This window comes from Lepus europaeus, chromosome 15, assembly GCF_033115175.1.
Source record: "Lepus europaeus isolate LE1 chromosome 15, mLepTim1.pri, whole genome shotgun sequence".
In the NCBI taxonomy this organism is placed as follows: domain Eukaryota; kingdom Metazoa; phylum Chordata; class Mammalia; order Lagomorpha; family Leporidae; genus Lepus; species Lepus europaeus.
The window spans coordinates 48,428,849-48,447,205 of record NC_084841.1 but is presented as its reverse complement, the minus strand read 5'-3'; the positions used below and the strand labels follow the sequence as shown (position 1 = coordinate 48,447,205).

Below are 18,357 nucleotides of genomic sequence, written 5' to 3'. Positions count from 1 at the left end.
TTCAGTTGCAAATAACAAAAGCTAGCCCTGGCTAGATTTTACGTATTAAACATTTATTGAGCACCTACTGTGTCCCAAGCACTATGCTAGGAACTGGTAACAAAGAACTCTGACTTGCAGCTGAACTTCATTCAGAAAGAACTTGAATTTGGAACTGTAAAGTTCCTAGGAAGCTAGGAAATATTCTTCTGTATGTCTTTTTGCAAATTGGTTTCAGTTTTTTTCTCCACAGATGAACCTTTTCTGCAATAAACCTTTGATGGTGGACTGAAGACACAACTACCAAGTTCATGTGTTACTGTTTTAAGCCACAATGAGATTAATTGTTGCTGTTTTATCTCCCTTTGATCGTTTATCTTAATTTCCAAGACTTAGGATAGGGATCAAGTATCTATCCTCATCTATGCAAGAGGTTGCCACTGGGTCATTGTAAGTTGAACAAATATGTTAAATGGTACGACAGCAAGTGTTATCCACAATTTATAAAAAAGAAAACTAAGACTGAAACGTCTGAGTTACTTTCCCAAGTTTATGTGGCTGGTGAGTGCCAGAAACAGAATCAAATCCCAGGGTTGTGCAAGTTCAGGTCTAGTATGTGAGAGTGAGAACCTCCTTAAGTTTTGCATTTAGGACCTTCACTTGCCTCTTCCTACTCCCAGCTCTGCTAAAGCTTTACAGTGTTTTTGCTACACATGTGCTTCGTTGAAAAACTCTGGCACCTTTACAACTTTCAAAGACAATGTTTAAAAAAAATTACTGGTTCAGACTGCCAAAGTTCTTTGTGGAGAAGCATGCAATTATATATATTCTTACTGATTTTGTATATCATTTGCCTCTCAGAAGATGTTATTAAAAAGCAAACTTACAGGGCTGGCACTGTGGCATAGTGGGTAAAGCTGCTGCCAGCCGTGCCAGCATCCCATATGGGTGCTGGTTCGAGTCCCGGCTGCTCCACTTCCAATCCAGCTCTCTGCTATGGCCTGGGAAAGCATTGGAAGATGGCCCAAGTGCTTGGGCCCTTGCATCCATGTGGGAGATCTGGAAGAAGCTCCTGGCTTCGGATCGGCACAGCTTTGGCCGTTGTGGCCAACTGGGGAGTGAACCAGTGGATGGAAGACCTATCTCCCTTTCTCTGCCTCCCCTTCTTTCTGTGCGCAACTCTGACTTTCAAATAAATAAATAAATCTTAATAAAAAAAAAAGCAAACTTACCTTCCCATTCTGTTGGGATATCACCTACTTCATAGTCTACTTCTTTCTTATTTGCTGCTTCTACGATTCTTTTCTCTCGAATAGTTTGTCCTATAAGACAAAAATGATGGAGATATTTTAAATGAATCTATGACACAGTAGTTACTATAATATCTTCTCAATTGATATTGTACACCCTTTCAGGTGGTAAAATAATTAAGTTAATAAGAAAAAGTATAGATTGTATTTATAATTAATAATTTTAGAAAGGTAATTTTTGGGGCCAGTATTGCAGTACATCAGGTTAAGCTGCCTGCGACACCTGAATCCCATATGAGTGCTGGTCCACATTTCATCCAGCTCCCTGGGGGCATGTGGGAAGGCAGCAGAGGATTGCCCTAGTGCTTGGGCTCCTGCTACCCACCTGAGGGACCTGGATGGAGTTCCAAGATCCTAGCTTTAGCCTGGACCAGCGCTGGCCATTATAGCTGCAGGGTCAAACAGCGGAAGGAAGATCTCTGCCTCTCCCCCACTCTCTGTGGATCTGCCTTTCAAATAAATCTTTTAAAAAAAGGCAATTTCTGGGGCTGACACCGTGGTGTAGTGGGTAAAGCTGACACCTGCAGTGCCGGCATCCCATATGGGCACTGGTTTGAGTCCCACATGCTCCACTTCCAATCCAGCTCTCTGTTTTGGCTATGGCCTCAGAAAGCATTTGAAGATGGCCCCCAGTCCTGTTGGCCAACTCAGGAGAACCAAGCCCTGGGTTGGGTTCTGTGGTCCATCTGAGTCACCACCTCTCAAGAGAATTGACAGGAAGAAGGATAAAAACTGGTGAGCCTCAAGTGTGGTGCTCCAGCTGAGAGTCCAACATCTCAAGTGGGGCAGTGGCAGCGCAGAGTCACGAAAGCAGAAAGAACAATAAACGATGCAGGGGGGTGAAAGACGGGATGAGAATGCCTACTGGTAACTTGTCTCAGTAATAAGAATTTGATTAGCACATATCATAGAAAGTGCATAAAGTCATTTATTATTTTTTTCTGTTTTCAAAAAGTCTTGACCATGTCTTTCAAAGCAGCCTTGTCAAAAACATGTTTATTTGTCACTGAACATGTGGTCCTGTAAAAACAAGGTAGGCTCTCTACTTCCCAACAGCAAACAAGTGTGGCCCATGTTAGGCCAACTTCCCTCAAGTGCTGTGTATTCCAGGGACTGGGAGTGGGGACTGGGTGGACACTGGTGAGCAATGACAAGGGAAGCAGTACCGCTGAACCGTGATCACACCAGTCGGGGAGAGAAACCTAAGACGTACAAAGTATGCCTTTCTCTTAGTATTGCCAGGCAGACTCTCCACTATGCTAAAGGGAAGGGATGACATAACAAAAGAAATTCTGTTGCCTGAAAAATCTCTTACACTAGGTAAAAAACAACTGACTAAACATTCCCTCCAGTGCTGTCAAGGGAACTCCTGGGAGCAACAGAGCAGCAAAGGCAGGCACAAAAGGGTGAATGGTGGGTTTTATTCCCCCTGTCTAACTGAGAGTACGTGAAGGCTGAGAGTTCAAGGATAAGCCAGTAATGTCGGGGAAGCTCTGCATATCACTATGAACTCATATAATCAGGCTGATTTCAAGATTTATAAAAAGGAGTTACCGTTTGCATATCTTACCCAATAAATTTACTGTAGGGCATGAATTAGCAGGAAAAATCCCTAAGTTGTAGGGATAAAGACTAGGGTAAGATGAGCCTAGAGCAATAACAACATTTCCCCCACAGACGAGGCTCCATAGAAGGGCAGGTTAAAGAGTTCATGGCAGGGCCAGCGCTGTGGTACAGCAGGTTAAGATGCCGTCTGCAATGCTGGCATCCTCTATGGGCACTGGTTTGAGTCCCAGCTGCTCCACTTCCGATCAAGCTCCCTGCTAGCGCAACTGGGAAAGCAGCAGAAGATGGACTAAGTCCTTGGGCCCCTGCATCCACGTGTGAGACCCAGATGAAGCTCCTGGTTCCTGGCTTCAGCTTGGCCCAACCCTGGCCAGTGTGGCCATTTGGGGAATGAACCATTGGATAGAAGATATCTCTTTCCCTGTCTCTCTGCTCCACAGTGTCTCCCTGCTAATGGCCTAGGAAAAGCAGTGGAAGATGGCCTAAGTGTTTGGGCCTCTCCCACTCACATGGGAGATGTGGATGAAGCTCCTGGCTTCATGTTGGCTCAGCCTGAGCCACTACAACTATCTGGGGAGTGAACCAGCAGACAGAAGATCTCTGACTCTCCCTCTCTCTCTGTAACTTTTCTATTCAAATAAATAAATATTAAAAAATAAATATAAACTAAAACTACTAATTTATTGAATTCTTTGTAATCACATAGGTTCCCCTTCCAAAATATAGTTGTAAAATAACTCCATAGTAGGCATTCATGCAGTATTTGTAAAGATAATTCTACTTATCTAGGAAAAAGAATTCCATACTCATGGATACAACAAATTTAAGTAGAGCCATCCTTTGGTATCCTCTGGGAATTGGTTCTAGAAGCCCTCGTGGTTACTCAATCCCTGTGTAAAAATGGCATAATAGTTGCATGTAAGTTGCATCTTCCTGTATATATCATCTCTAATATAAAATCTAAATATATAAAATATAAAATCTCTAAACTTAATACTTAATACAATATAAATGTCATATCAATAGTAGTTATATTGTTTAGGGAATAATGACAGGCATTCAAGCAATTGGGCCATTTTCTGCTGCCTCCTAGGCATGTTAGAAGAAAGCTGGGGGGGCCGGCGCTGTGGCACAGTGGGTTAAGCCCTGGCCTGAAGCGCCGGCATCCTATATGGGCACCAGTTCTAGTCCTGGCTGTTCCTCTTCTGATTCAGCTCTCTGCTATGGCCTAGGAAAGCAGAAGATGGCCCAAGTGCTTGGGCCCCTGCACCCACGTGGGAGACTCGGAAGAAGCTCCTGGCTCCTGGCTTCGGATCGGCAAAGCTCTGGCCATTGCGGCCATCTGGGGAGTGAACCAGCGGATGGAAGACCTCTGTCTCTAGCTCTCTCTGTACTTATGTCTTTCAAATAAATAAAATAAATCTTTAAAGAAAAAAAGGAAGAAAGCTGGATCTGACAGATGTGGAGTAGGTGGGACTTGATTGGTCACACAAATGTGAATTAGGCTGTGGCAGCTTAGCCTGCTATGCACAATTCCATCCTCTCAATTGAGTATTATTAAGTAAAACACAGCAGAATTGTTACTTAACACTGAAGATTAAACTTAACTGAAACAGTCAAACCAAAGGTTGAGGGGTGGGTGCTGTGGTACAGCAGGTGAAGCTGCCACTTGTAATGCCTGCATCCCACAGTGAATTGCCTGGTTGGAGTCTTAGCTATTCGTCACTTCAGGTCCAGGTTCCTGTGAATGTGCTTGGGAGGCAGCAGATGATGACCAAGAACTGGTAGGTCTTGCAGTTCTTGATTCCTGAATTTGGCCAGGCCCAGTCCCCGCTGTCGTGGGCATTTGGGAAGTGAACCAGCAGATGGAAGATATCTCTGTTTCTCCCTCACTGTCACTCTGCCTTCCAAATAAATAAATACACGAATGAATTTTTACATGAAAAAAACAAAAAGTTGAATGGTTAGGAAGATTATAATGGTGTATGGTATAAAGATTTACAGAGGGGCAAGGGTGGTGGTAAAGCAGGTTAAGCAGCCGCTTGGGTTGCCTGCAGCTCACAGCGGAGGACCTGGTGGGAATGAGTCCTGCCTTTGCTTCCAATCCAGTTTCCTGCTAAAGAGCCTGGGGGGAAGCAGATCATATAGCCCAGTACTTGGGTTCTCGCCCCTCACGTGGAAGACTTGGATGGGGTTCCTGGTTTCCGGTTTCAGCCTGAGTCAGACTCTCTATTACTCTGCCTTTCAAATAAACACTAAAAATTTTTTTTAAAAAAAAATGAAAAAAGATTTAAAGAGTACGAAAAAAAGCTCAATTTTTCAAACAAAAAAGTGGCTTTTTTAAAAGATTTATTTATTTATTTGAGAGGCAGAATTACTGACAGAGAAAGGGAGAGATAGAGAGCTCTTCCAACCGTTGGTTCACTTCCTAAATGGCTTGAATGGCCACAGTTAGGCTGATCTGGATCCAATGCCAGCAGCCAGGAGCTTCTTCTGGGTCTCCTATGCAGGTGCAGGGGCTCAAGCACTTGGGCCATCTTCTACTGCCTTCTCAGCCATCAGCAGGGAGCTGAATTGGACATGGAGCAGCTGGGACTCAAACTGGTGTCCATATGGGATGCCAGCAACACAGGTGGAGGCTTAACCTACTACACCACAACACTGGTCCCCCAAAAGAGTTTTTTAATTAGTTGCCATTGAGGTAATTGCTCATCATCCTAGGAGAATGGTAGACTTTCTATTCCTTTATTTAGAAAAATAAGAAACATAAACTAAAAAAAGAAAAAAGGGATATGATCCCCAGGCATAGGGTAGGCAACAGAGATAAAGGTGGAATAGATTTCATCTGTTCTGTTGAGCTTCTAGGACAGATTATAGGAACCCTGGATGCAGACCTGGGAGAGGGGATCTAGAGCAGAGTCCTAAACTTCAGTCCTTCAAGGACCATCTTTGCAACCTTTGCATATTCTCTATATTTTTTAAGTTGACTTTCTTTGTTCCTTCAATATTCACTTTTACCTTGTCCTGAAATATTCTCAGGGATGTACTAGCTGTATGCTTGTCCACACATACATTAAAATAGGGACAGATCTAACACATGGGGAGGGTTGTCTTTATCATCTGAAGTCATCTTGTACTCTGCACTTGGGAAGGCACACTGCAGCCCACAATGGGCACACAGTGAGACAGGACGCGGCAACCAGCACCACCTGTGGTACAGGGAACAAAAGCAAAAGCGTTGCACAGGTTGTGCTCACCAAATCCTGTCATGTACAACAATCTTAGGTTAGATTTGAAGGAAGAGGGGCAGAGGTCCTAGAATTTCAAGGGTGACCAGAAAGCAAAAAAAAAAAAAAAAAAAAGCTAACATTTGTGGCATGTTCACCATGTGCCAGACACTAAACTAAAGTTTGACTTTGTAGGGGACAATTTCCCTTCCACTTTGACACTCTATGAGGGACAATTATTATTTTATTTTACAAATAAAGAGACTGAGGCTTAAGAGAACTTAAGAAATTTATTTTGGGTTACTTGCCATCAAATAGGAGTCAAGATTTAAATACGGGTTTTTTGACTCCAGCCCCTGACATTTAATCACCAGCTCTGTTGCCAGACTTAAGACATCTACAAGTAATAAATCTATAAACCTACTGCATTTCAGTTATTAAAATACAAGGGCTAAACTGAAACCAAAAGAAACTGTTATTTCCTTCTCTTTTTTAAGATTTTAAAAATATACACTTTTTTTATTTATTTGAAAGGCAGAGTGACAGATGAGAGAAAGAGAGAGAGAGAGAGAGGGAAAGGGAGGGAGAGGGAGAGAGAGAGAGAAAGAGAGAGAGAGAGAGAGAGAGAGAGCTAGCTTTCATCTGCTGGTTCACTCCCCAAATGGCTATAGCATATGGGGCTGGGCCAGACCGAAGCCTAGAGTCAGGAACTGCACCTGAGTCTCCCACATGGGTAGCAGGGACTCAAGTACCTGATCTATTTTTTTTTTCTTTCTTTATTTTTTTTCTTTTTTTTTTTTAACTTTTATTTAATGAATATAAATTTCCAGTGTACAGCTTATGGATTACAATGGCTTCCCCCTCCCATAACTTCCCTCCCACCCGCAACCCTCCCCTCTTCCGCTCCCTCTCCCCTTCCATTTGCATCAAGATTCATTTTCAATTCTCTTTATATATAGAAGATCAATTTAGTATAAAGATTTCAACAGTTTGCACCCACATAGAAACACAAAGTGAAACATACTGTTTGAGTACTAGTTATAGCATTAAATCACAATGTACAGCACATTAAGGACAGAGATCCCACATGAGGAGCAAGTGCACAGTGGCTCCTGTTGTTGACCCAACAAATTGACACTCTAGTTTATGGCGCCAGTAACCATCCTAGGCTGTCGTCATGAGTTGCCAAGGCTATGGAAGCCTTCCAAGTTTACCGACTCTGATCATATTTAGACAAGGTCATAAAAGACAGGGTGAGGATAGTAACCAATGATCCTAAGAGTGGCATTTACCAGGTTAGAACAATTATACAGCATTAAGTGGGGAAGAGGACCATCAGTACACACAGGTTGGGAGTAGAGCCATTGTTGGTAGAGTAGAGGTTCTGATTACAAAGGAATGAGGCCCAAGTGCACTAGACAGGGCCTAGAACAAAGGACAGAGTCATTATTAGAGGAGCTAAGAAAGGTGCTGTCAAAGCTACAAGTAATTTTTCTGATTGAGAAGCAAATAGAACCTGTGACCTGAATCTGTGTATCATGTTTTAAACGTGTTGGTAGAAAGAAACTAAAAACATTTTAGATGGTTGTGCTTAAGTTTACTGGCTAAACAAACTACACCATGTTAGATATTTAAGAGATGTTTTCAAATACATGATTCTTAAAATTTATAGAAGGCATTGGACCTTCTGGTAATGTTTTCTTAAGTTGTTATCTAATGGTTGAAACGGTTTGCTAAGTATTTATGTAATATTGCTATTGTCAGCAAGCGATCTAGGACTTGCTCCCTCATTTCTCTATTCTAAGCCCAACTTGTTCTTTCACTTCTCTATTCTCTTCAAGGTAGGAAACTAATTCTATTATGAAGGAATCTGTAGGACGCACAATTTAATCTTTAGACCTTATAAAAGAGATGGCTAACATTTTTCTGTAATAGCATAGCCAAAATAAGAACTTAAATAATAATCTCATAGCTAGATTCACTCGCCATCAGTGAAGTATACAGTAAGTAGAAAAAACCTCCCTTTCAGACCAAAGGGAAAGAAAGTTTTAAAGTGAGAATATAATTTTCCTCATGGGCATTGTCTACCTTAGAAAAACTACTACAGAACATGCCTGTGACTATAGACTTGTAGTTCAGGCCACCGAAGATTAGAGATGGGACTTGGGCACTCCCCTGACTTGCATCCTCTGGTCTGCTTTAACACAAACCAGGAGGAAAAGAAAGCTCGGCATCAGAAGCAATGGGTGGCAGGCCTATTAATGGCTGATCTGTACAGTGATCTGCCCTCAAGGAGACCCAACAGGCCAGTCCACTGCAGTGCTTTCCATGTGGTAAGCCTGGGCTTCAGCAGAAGTCAGCTTGTGAAGAGCCCTGGCAGCTCTGCCAAGAGTTGGATCACTGGAAATGGACCTGCCCTGGAGTCGAAGGATGCCCAGGTCAGAGCTACAGATCTTATTGGCTCTAAGCTGAAAAGCCCTTCACTCAGCCCAACTTCCAAAGTGACCACTGCAGCTGAGGGGATGGTCAAGTAGGGTCAGCAACATTGAAGGAAGAACTGTAAATTTCTTGTTAGAGATGCCCCCTGCCTTTACCTGGCCAGCTCTCCTCCCAGGCCAGCCAAGTAATGAAAGTCAACAGAGTGCCTTACCCTAGGAGGTTCACACCTCCCTTAGGATATACCCCATGTGAAGAGATAGATAGGTATGGGCCTCTGAATTTACAAGGCCTAAAGCCCACCAGATTATTATCAAGGCCCTTTTTCTTTATTTTTTATTTTTTTGACAGGCAGAGTGGATAGTGAGAGAGAGAGACAGAGAGAAAGGTCTTCCTTTTTGCCGTTGGTTCACCCTCCAATGGCCGCTGCGGCCGGCGCATCTCGCTGATCCAAAGCCAGGAGCCAGGTGCTTCTCCTGGTCTCCCATGCAGGTGCAGGACCCAAGCACTTGGGCCATCCTCCACTGCCTTCCTGGGCCATAGCAGAGAGCTGGCCTGGAAGAGGGGCAACCGGGATAGAATCCGGTGCCCCAACCGGGACTAGAACCCGGTGTGCCGGCGCCGCAAGGCGGAGGATTAGCCTGTTAAGCCACGGCGCAGGCCAAGTACCTGATCTATTATCCGCTGTTTTCTCAGGCACAGGAGCAGTAAGCTGGACCAGAAGCATAGCAGCTACAATGCTGGCTTCACAAGTGGTGGCTTAACCTGCTGTGCCACAATGCCAGTCCTGAAGCCAGTGTCTGGCTTCAGAGGCTCAGTTTCCTGACTGCCTAGGGTGGGTCACTGCACAGAGTTCTGTGCTCATACTGAGGACCCCACAGATCCTTTGTGTGGTTCTTGTGAATGTGTGACTGGGGTGTGTAGCCACTGTGGGCTTGGTCTGGGCATTGATCACCTTGGAAGATAGGAGGTAGCCAAAGTGATCACACCCTTCCACTGCTGACAATAGATCTATCATGCACAACACGGGTTTCACCCTGGACCCTTGCACCATACCCAAGCACTGACTGGAGCTCCTTGGCCCCACCCAGTACACACATTGGAATATCCACTGAAGGAGCAGATACTCTAATAAGCCACAAAGGGAAATTTCAAAGATAAAAGCCATCAGGAGCCGGCGCTGTGGTGTAGCAGGTAAAGCCACCGCCTGCAGCACTGGCATCCCATATGGATGCCGGTTTGGAATCTGGCTGCTCTACTTCTGATTCAGTTCTCTGCCGTGGCCTGGGAAAGCAGCAGAGGGTGGCCTGAGTCCTTGGGTCCCTGCACCCATGTGGGAAACCCAGAAGAAGCTCCTGGCTCCTGGCTTTGGATTGGCGCAGCTTGGGCTGTTGCGATCATCTGGAGAGTGAACCAGTGGATGGAAGTACTTCTCTCTATCTCTCTGCCTCTCTTTCTCTGTGTAACTCTGACTTTCAAATAAATTAATTAATTAAAAAAAAAATAAGGGCCGGCACCATGGCTCATTTTGTTAATCTTCCACCTGTGGTGCCGGCATCCCATATGGGCACTGGGTTCTAGTCCCAGCTGCTCCTCTTCCAGTCCAGCTCTCTGCTGTGGCCTGGGAAGGCAGTGGAGGATGGCCCAAGTGCTTGGGCCCTGCACCCGCTTGGGAGACCAGGAAGAAGCACCTAGCTCCTGGCTTCGGATCGGCACAGAGCTGGCCGTAGCGGCCATTTGCGGGGTGAACCAACGGAAGGAAGACCTTTCTCTCTGTCTCTCTCTCTCACTGTTTGTAACTCTACCTGTCAAAAAATAAATAAATAAAAGCTATCAGAGAGAAAACTAATAAGCAGTTCCAAAAATGCCTAAAAATTAACATAGAAACACAAGAAACATGAACAAGGATGATAATATGACTCCCTCAAAGGACACAACAACACTTCAGTATTAGAATGTGAAGATGAAGAGACTGATGAAATACCTGAAAAGGAATTCAAAACAACGATCATAGGATTATTCAAAAGCAATGAAAAGCAAATTCATGAGTTAAAGAATAATTAAAGGCTTTGATTACAAAGGAATGAGACCCAAGTGGGCTAGACATGGTCTAGAACAAAGGACAGATTTCTTTTTTTTTTTTTAATTTTTTTTTTTTTGACAGGCAGAGTGGACAGTGAGAGACAGAGAGAAAGGTCTTCTTTTTGCCGTTGGTTCACTCTCCAATGGCTGCCGCGGTAGGCGCGCTGCGGCTGGCGCACCGCGCTGATCTGATGGCAGGAGCCAGGTGCTTCTCCTGGTCTCCCATGGGGTGCAGGGCCCAAGTGCTTGGGCCATCCTCCACTGCACTCCCTGGCCACAGCAGAGAGATGGCCTGGAAGAGGGGCAACCAGGACAGGATCGGTGCCCCGACTGGGACTAGAACCCGGTGTGCTGGCGCCGCAAGGCGGAGGATTAGCCTAGTGAGCCACGGCGCCGGCCAGGACAGAGTTCTTATTAGAGGACTCAAGAAAGGTGCTGTCTAAACCACAACTAAGTTTGCTGATTGAGAGGCAAATAGAACCTGACAGAAGGGGCTTGATAATAATCTGGTGGGCTTCAGGCCTCATAAGTTAAGAGGCCCAGACCTATCTCTTCACATAGGGTACATCCTAGGGGAGGTATGAACCTTCTTGGGGAAGGCACCCTGTTGACTTCCATTACCTAGCTGGTCTGGGAGGAGAGCTGGCCAGGTAAAGGCAGGTGGCATCGCTAACAGGAAATTTACAGTTCTGCCTGCAATGTTGCTGACCCTACTTGGCTGTCCCCTCAGCTGCAGTGGTCACTTTGGAAGCTGGGCTGAGTGAAGGATTTTTCATCTTAGAGTCAATAAGATCTGTGGCTCTGACCTGAAGTCCTTCGACTCCAGGGCAGGTCCATTTCCAGTGATCCAACTCTTGGCTGGCAGAGCTGCCAGGGCTCTTCACAAGCTGACTTCTGCTGAAGCCCAGGCTTACCACACTGAAAGCCACAACAGTGGACTGGCCTGTTGGGTCTCCTTGAGGGCAGATCACTGTACAGAGCAGCTATTAATAGGTCTGCCACCTATCTTTACATTCCTGATGCCTAGCTTTCTCTTCTTCCTGTTTTTTTTTAAAGCAGACCAGAGGATTCAAGTCAAGGGGGTGCTCAAGTCCCATCTCTAATCTAAAAATCAAATTGTGTACCTTGGAGAGTCCTTTAGAATAGAATTAGTTTTCTACCTTGAAGAGAAATGATCTATAATGAAGAAGGAGATGGGAGAGGGAATGGGAGGTGGGATGGGAGTGGGGTGGTGGTGATTTGGGGAAAGAACCACTATATTCCTAAAGTTGTATCTATGTAAAAATGCATTCATCGAATAAAAATTTAAAAATAGAAAAAAATCAATCAATGTGATATATCACATTAACAAACCGAAAAAACCACATGATTATCTCAATAGATGCAGAGAAAACATCTGATAAAATACATTATTCTTACATGATAAAAATGATGAACAAATTGGATATAAACGGAACGTTCCTTAACACAATCAAGGTAATTTATATAGGACAAACCCACAGCCAGCATTGTATTGAATGGGGATAACCTGGAAGCATTTCCATTAAGATCTGGAAATAGAGAAGGATGCTCACTCTCACTATTACTATTCAATATAGTTCTGGAACTGTTAGCCAGAGCCATTAGGCAAGAAAAGGAAATCAATGGGACACAAATGGGAAAGGAGGAAGTCAAATTATCCCTGTCTGCAGAAGACATGATCTTATGTATAGGGAAATGAAAAGACTACACTAGAAGACTATTGAAATTCATAAGAGTTTGCAAACTTGCAGGATATAAAATCAATACACAAAAGTCAATAACCTTTGTATACACAGACAATGCCATGGCTGAGAAAGAACTTGCAAGATCAGTACCATTCACAACAGGTACAAAAAATGTAAATACCTTGGAATAAATCTGACAAAGCAGGTGCAAGATCTCTATGATGAAAATGGTAAAACATTAAAGAAAAAAATAAGACGACACCAAAATTGGAAGAATCCCTCATGTTGGTGGACTGGAAGAATTAATATCATCAAAGTGTCCATTCTACCCAAAAGAACTTACAGATTCAATGTGATTTCAATCAAAATACTAATGACACTGATCTCAGATCTAGAAGGAACTATGCTAAAATTTATATGGAAACACAAGAGACTCAAAATAGCTAAAGCAATGTTAAAAAACAAAAACAAAGCTGGAGCTATCACAATAGCACATTTCAAGACCTACTATAGGGCAATTCTAATCAAAACAGCATGGCACTGGTACAAAAATAGACTTGATAAGACTTGATGATCAATGGAACAGATGGAATCCCTCAATATCAATCCACACATCTACAACTAATTAATCATTTACAAAGGAGCTAAAATCAATCACTGGAGAAGAAAGTTCAAAAATTGGTACTGGTAGCCGGCGCCGCAGCTCACTAGGCTAATCCTCCGCCTTGCGGTGCCGGCACACCGGGTTCTAGTCCCGGTCGGGGCACCGATCCTGTCCCGGTTGCCCCTCTTCCAGGCCAGCTCTCTGCTGTGGCCAGGGAGTGCAGTGGAGGATGGCCCAAGTGCTTGGGCCCTGCACCCCATGGGAGACCAGGAGAAGCACCTGGCTCCTGCCATCGGAACAGCGTGGTGCGCCGGCCGCAGCACGCCTACCGCGGCGGCCATTGGAGGGTGAACCAACGGCAAAAGGAAGACCTTTCTCTGTCTCCCTCTACTGTCCACTCTGCCTGTCAAAAAAAAAAAAAAAAAAAAAAAACCTGGTACTGGGAAAATTGGGTTTCTGTGTGCATAAGTATGAAGTAAGACTCCTACCTTATGCCTTAGACAAAAATCAACTGAAAAACGGATCAAGGATCTAAATCTACGACCTGATAACATCAAGTTACTAGAGGAGAAGAACATTAGGGAAACCCTGCAAGAATTGGCATAGGCAGGGGTTTCTTGGATAAGATCCCAGAAGCACAGGCATTCAAAGCAAAAATAGACAAATGGGATTATATCAAGCTAAGAAGTTTCTGCACTGCAAAGGAAACAATCAGCAAAGTGTACAGGCAACTGACAGAATGGGAGAAAATATTTGCAAACTATGTAACTGATAAAGCATTAATATCCAGTATCTATAAAGTGCTCAAAAACATCATCAACATAATAAACAATCTTTTTTTAAAAACTTTTATTTAGTAAATATAAATTTCCAAAGTACAGTTTATGGATTGCAGTAGCTTCCCCCCCCATAACCTCCCTCCCACCTGCACCCCTCCCATCTCCCACTCTCTCTCCCATTCCATTCACATCAAGATTCATTTTCAATTATCTTTATATATAGAAGATTTAGTATATATTAAGTAAAGATTTCATCAGTTTGCACCCATACAGAACATAAAGTGTAAAATACTGTTTCAGTACTAGTTATAGCATCACTTCACATCGGACAACACATTAAGGACAGAGATCCCACATGAGGAGTAAGTACACAGTGACTCCTGTTGTTGACTTAACAATTTGACACTCTTGTTTATGGCATCAGTAATCTCCCTAGGCTCTAGTCATTTGCTGACTTCAATCTTATTCCGACAGGGTCATAGTCAAAGTGGAAGTTCTCTCCTCCCTTCAGAGAAAGGTACCTCCTTCTTTGATGGCCCCGTTCTTTCCACTGGGATCTCACTTGCAGAGACCTTTCATTTAGGTCTTCTTTTTTTTTTTTCAGAGTGTCTTGGCTTTCCATGCCTAAGATACTCTCATGGGCTCTTCAGCCAGATCCAAATGCCTTAAGGGCTGATTCTGAGGCCAGAGTGCTGCTTAGGACATCTGCCATTCTATGAGTCTGCTGTGTATCCCGCTTCCCATGTTGGATTGTTCTCTCCCTTTTTTATTCTATCTGTTAGTATTAACAGACACTAGTCTTGTTTGTGTGATCCCTTTGACTCTTAGACCTATCAGTGTGATCAACTGTGAACTGAAATTGATCACTTGGACTAGTGAGATGGCATTGGTACATGCCACCTTGATGGGATTGTATTGGAATCCCCTGACACATTTCTAACTCCACCATTTGGGTCAAGTCCGATTGAACATGTCTGAAATTGTACATCTCCTCCCTCTCTTATTCCCACTCTTATATTTAACAGGGATCACTTTTCAGTTAAATTTAAACACCTAAGAATAATTGTGTGTTAATTACAGAGTTCAACCAATAGTATTAAGTAGAATTAAAAAAATACCAAAAGGGATAAAGTATTAAATTTTACATCAACAGTCAGGACAAGGGCTGATCAAGTCACTGTTTCTCATAGTGTCCATTTCACTTCAACAGGTTTCCTTTTTTGTGCTTGGTTAGTTGTCACTGATCAGGGAGAACATATGATATTTGTCCCTTTGGGACTGGCTTATTTCACTCAGCATGATGTTTTCCAGATTCCTCCATTTTGTTGCAAATGACTGGATTTCATTGTTTTTTTTACTGCTGTATAGTATTCTATAGAGTACATGTCCCATAATTTCTTTATCCAGTCTACTGTTGATGGGCATTTGGGTTGATTCCAGGACTTAGCTATTGTGAATTGAGCTGCAATAAACATTAAGTGATGGGCAAAGGACATGAATAGACATTTTTCAAAAGATGAAATTCAAATGGCCACAAAACACATGAAAAAAATGCTCAGGATCCCCAGCCATAAAGGAAATCCAAATGAAAACTGCAGTGAGGTTTAACCTCACCCCAGTCAGAATGGCTATCACACAGAAATCAAAAAGCAATAATTGCTGGTAAGGATGTGGGGAAATAGGTACCCTAATACACTGTTGGTAGGAATGTAAAGTAGTACAGCTATTGTGGAAGACAGTATGGAAATTCCTCAGGAACCTCAAAATAGACCTACAACAAAACCCAGCCATTCCATTCCTGGGAATATACCTAAAGAAAATGAAATCAGCATATGAAACAGCTACCTGTACCCCCATGTTTATTGCAGCTCAATTCACAGTAGCTACAGTATGGAGTCAACCCTGATGTCCATCAACAGATGACTGGATAAAGAAAATGTGGTAGATAAACACTATAGAATACTAATAAGCTATAAAAAAGAATAAAATCTTATCTTTTGCAACAAAATGGACGCAACTGAAAACCATTATACTTAGTGAAATAAGCCAGTTTCAAAAAGACAAATATCATGTTTTCCCTGATCTATGGTAACTGAGTAGAAAAAATGTAATGTATATGAGTGAAATTGACATTTTGAATTTTGATTCTCTTTATATAGCCCTATCTCTACTGTTGAGGAACACTGTTTTGTTTTGTTTTGTTTTTTTCTTTATTCTCAGTCTTCGTTGCATTCTTTACTTAATGGAGAGTTCAGCTTATGATTATAAAATAATTTGAAAGTATGTCATTGTAAAAATTAAAAGAATAAGAAAAGGAGGATGGAGGGTGAGAGTGTGGGCAGGAGGGAGGGTAGGGTGGGAAGTATCACTATGCTCTTAAATATAGATATATAAAATACATGAAATTTGTTCGCCTTATATAATAAAAATTATAAAAAAGTAATCTTACCCTTTGACACAATAATCCTATTTTTTAAAATTAAAAATGTGTATATATATATATATATATATATATATATATTTAGAGGCAGAGAGAGAGAGAGGTTTCTATCTGCTGATTTACTTCTCCAGCGCCCACAGCAGCCTGAGCTGGGCTGGGACCAAAGCCAGGAGCAGGGAATGCAAAGTAGGTCTCTACCATGTGTAGCAGGGACCCAGTTATTTGAGCCATCACCTGCTGCCTCTCAGGGTCTATATTTCTGACAAGATGCAATGATGAGCTGAAGCCAAGATTCAAACCCAAGTACTCTAATGCTGGATGTGGGCATCTGAACTGTTGGGCCAAATGACCACAATCAACAATCCCATTTCTAATAATGTATCCTGAAAGGTACTTCTAGCAACACAAATATATGCACAGATGTACACACACACAAACTCATTACAGCATTAACTATAATTGCAAAGTATTGGAAAATTCTTAAATGTCCAAGAGTATAAGATGTATTGAATAAACAATACAGCAGTGGAAGGCTCTCCACCTGTAATACAGAATGAAGTTCTCTAGGAAGTGAGAGAGACTTCTACAACACATCATTAAAAGAAAAAAGCAAAGTTCAAAATAACATATTAAGTATAATACCTTAAGAAAGGAGGAGGAATAAGAAAATTGATACATAAATTTGATGTAGATTATTTAATATATATTATTGATTACTTTCACGAAAAGAAACACAGGAAGATAAACCAGAACACAATGAAGGTGGTTCCCTCCAAGGGTGAGTGGGTGATCAGGTGGAAATGAGGTGAAAGAGAGTGACACTTGCCTGAGTAACTTGTGAATACATCTAAGAGCATGTTGATGTTCCATGTGTTAAAAAGAAAATTAAACCAACACATATTTGAAGGGAACAAAAGAAAGTAAACTGAAATAAATGAACCCAGCTTTATTTCACGTTAATAATATAACTACAGAAAGGGGGAAGATGGACCTACCTCGAGTAATGTGTGAACAAGGTATTTAATTACATTGTCTATCTTCATTCCTGGGCAGAGGGAAGGAGGGGACTGTGAGCAAATCTGGGTCTGCAGTGTGTTCGCTTTCTGTACGGTATGGGTGAGTCAGTTATGAGCAAATGAGCAAATGCTGTGATGTCCATGGAAGCCAGGATTCTCATGTAGGAGGAGATGCACAAAACGGGGCAAAGGCAGAGAAGAATGATGTGGAATGGATAGAAGCTGTAGCGATCAGTTACTAATGACATCTAAGATAAACATGTATTTGTACATATGTGGGTATATATTTGTAGGTAGATATGTAAGGGTGTGTATATGAACATGTACACACACACACACAATTTTCTAGTTCTTTCTGAAGAAAGAACTTAGAAGGACTTACCCTAATAGCAATATGCACCCCTACAGTCCAAATCTCGATCTCTATACCGTTGTTATCCATAAAAGCAACAATAACAACAACAGAAAACACCATCAGGATGCTTCAGAAAAATGGCTTATCCCAGGCCTGGAGCAGGATGGAACATCTTGTTATGCCAGAAAGTAAGATATCTCAAACAAAACAAACACACAAGCAAAAAGAACACATGTCACATGGACATAAGAGCCAGCTTTGAGAAGCTCACAATGGCCAAATCTGGGATAACGTGAACACAACATAATTAAGGAATTCCCAAAATATGGTGCAAGGAGCCCTTTGGGGTGCCTATGATACTGAGGAAAGAACTATTTTCATAATAATACTAAGACGTTATTTCCCTTTTTAATTTCCAGGTTCCCACGATGGGGTGACAACATAGTAAATGAAGCTAGCAGATATGGAAATCCAGCTGTCTTTTACTAAGCCAGACAGATTTGTAAGAGCATAAAACAGTGTTACTCCTTAATCTAAATTTTCCTGTTTGGGAATATGTAGTTATTTCTCATAAAAAATACAATCGTCTCTCTGCATCCCTGGGTTCCACAAACCATGGACTCAAACCAACCACAGGCAGAATATACGTGGGAAAAAAAAATGTGTTGTGTCTGTACTAACAGGTACAGACTTCTTTTCTTGTTCTTATTCCCTAAACAGTGTAACCACCATTTTCATAGTGTTTACAGTGTATTCCATATGATAAGTAATTTAGAGATTTTGGATATGCCTAGGTTATAAGTACTACACCATTTTCTATAAGGGTCATGAGGGTCTGTAGATTTCAGTGTTCTGAT

General features: G+C 42.3%; 1 protein-coding gene across 1 annotated transcript in view; it reads right to left on the bottom strand.

Annotated features, from left to right (window-relative positions):
* The window catches only part of NDUFAF2 (NADH:ubiquinone oxidoreductase complex assembly factor 2), a 184,570-nt gene that overhangs the window by 68,529 nt on the left and 97,684 nt on the right, over positions 1-18,357 (bottom strand). The window contains exon 2 of the mRNA XM_062212041.1: positions 1,212-1,301. Coding sequence (XP_062068025.1) covers positions 1,212-1,301 — 90 coding nt within the window. The remainder of the gene's footprint in view (positions 1-1,211; positions 1,302-18,357) is intronic.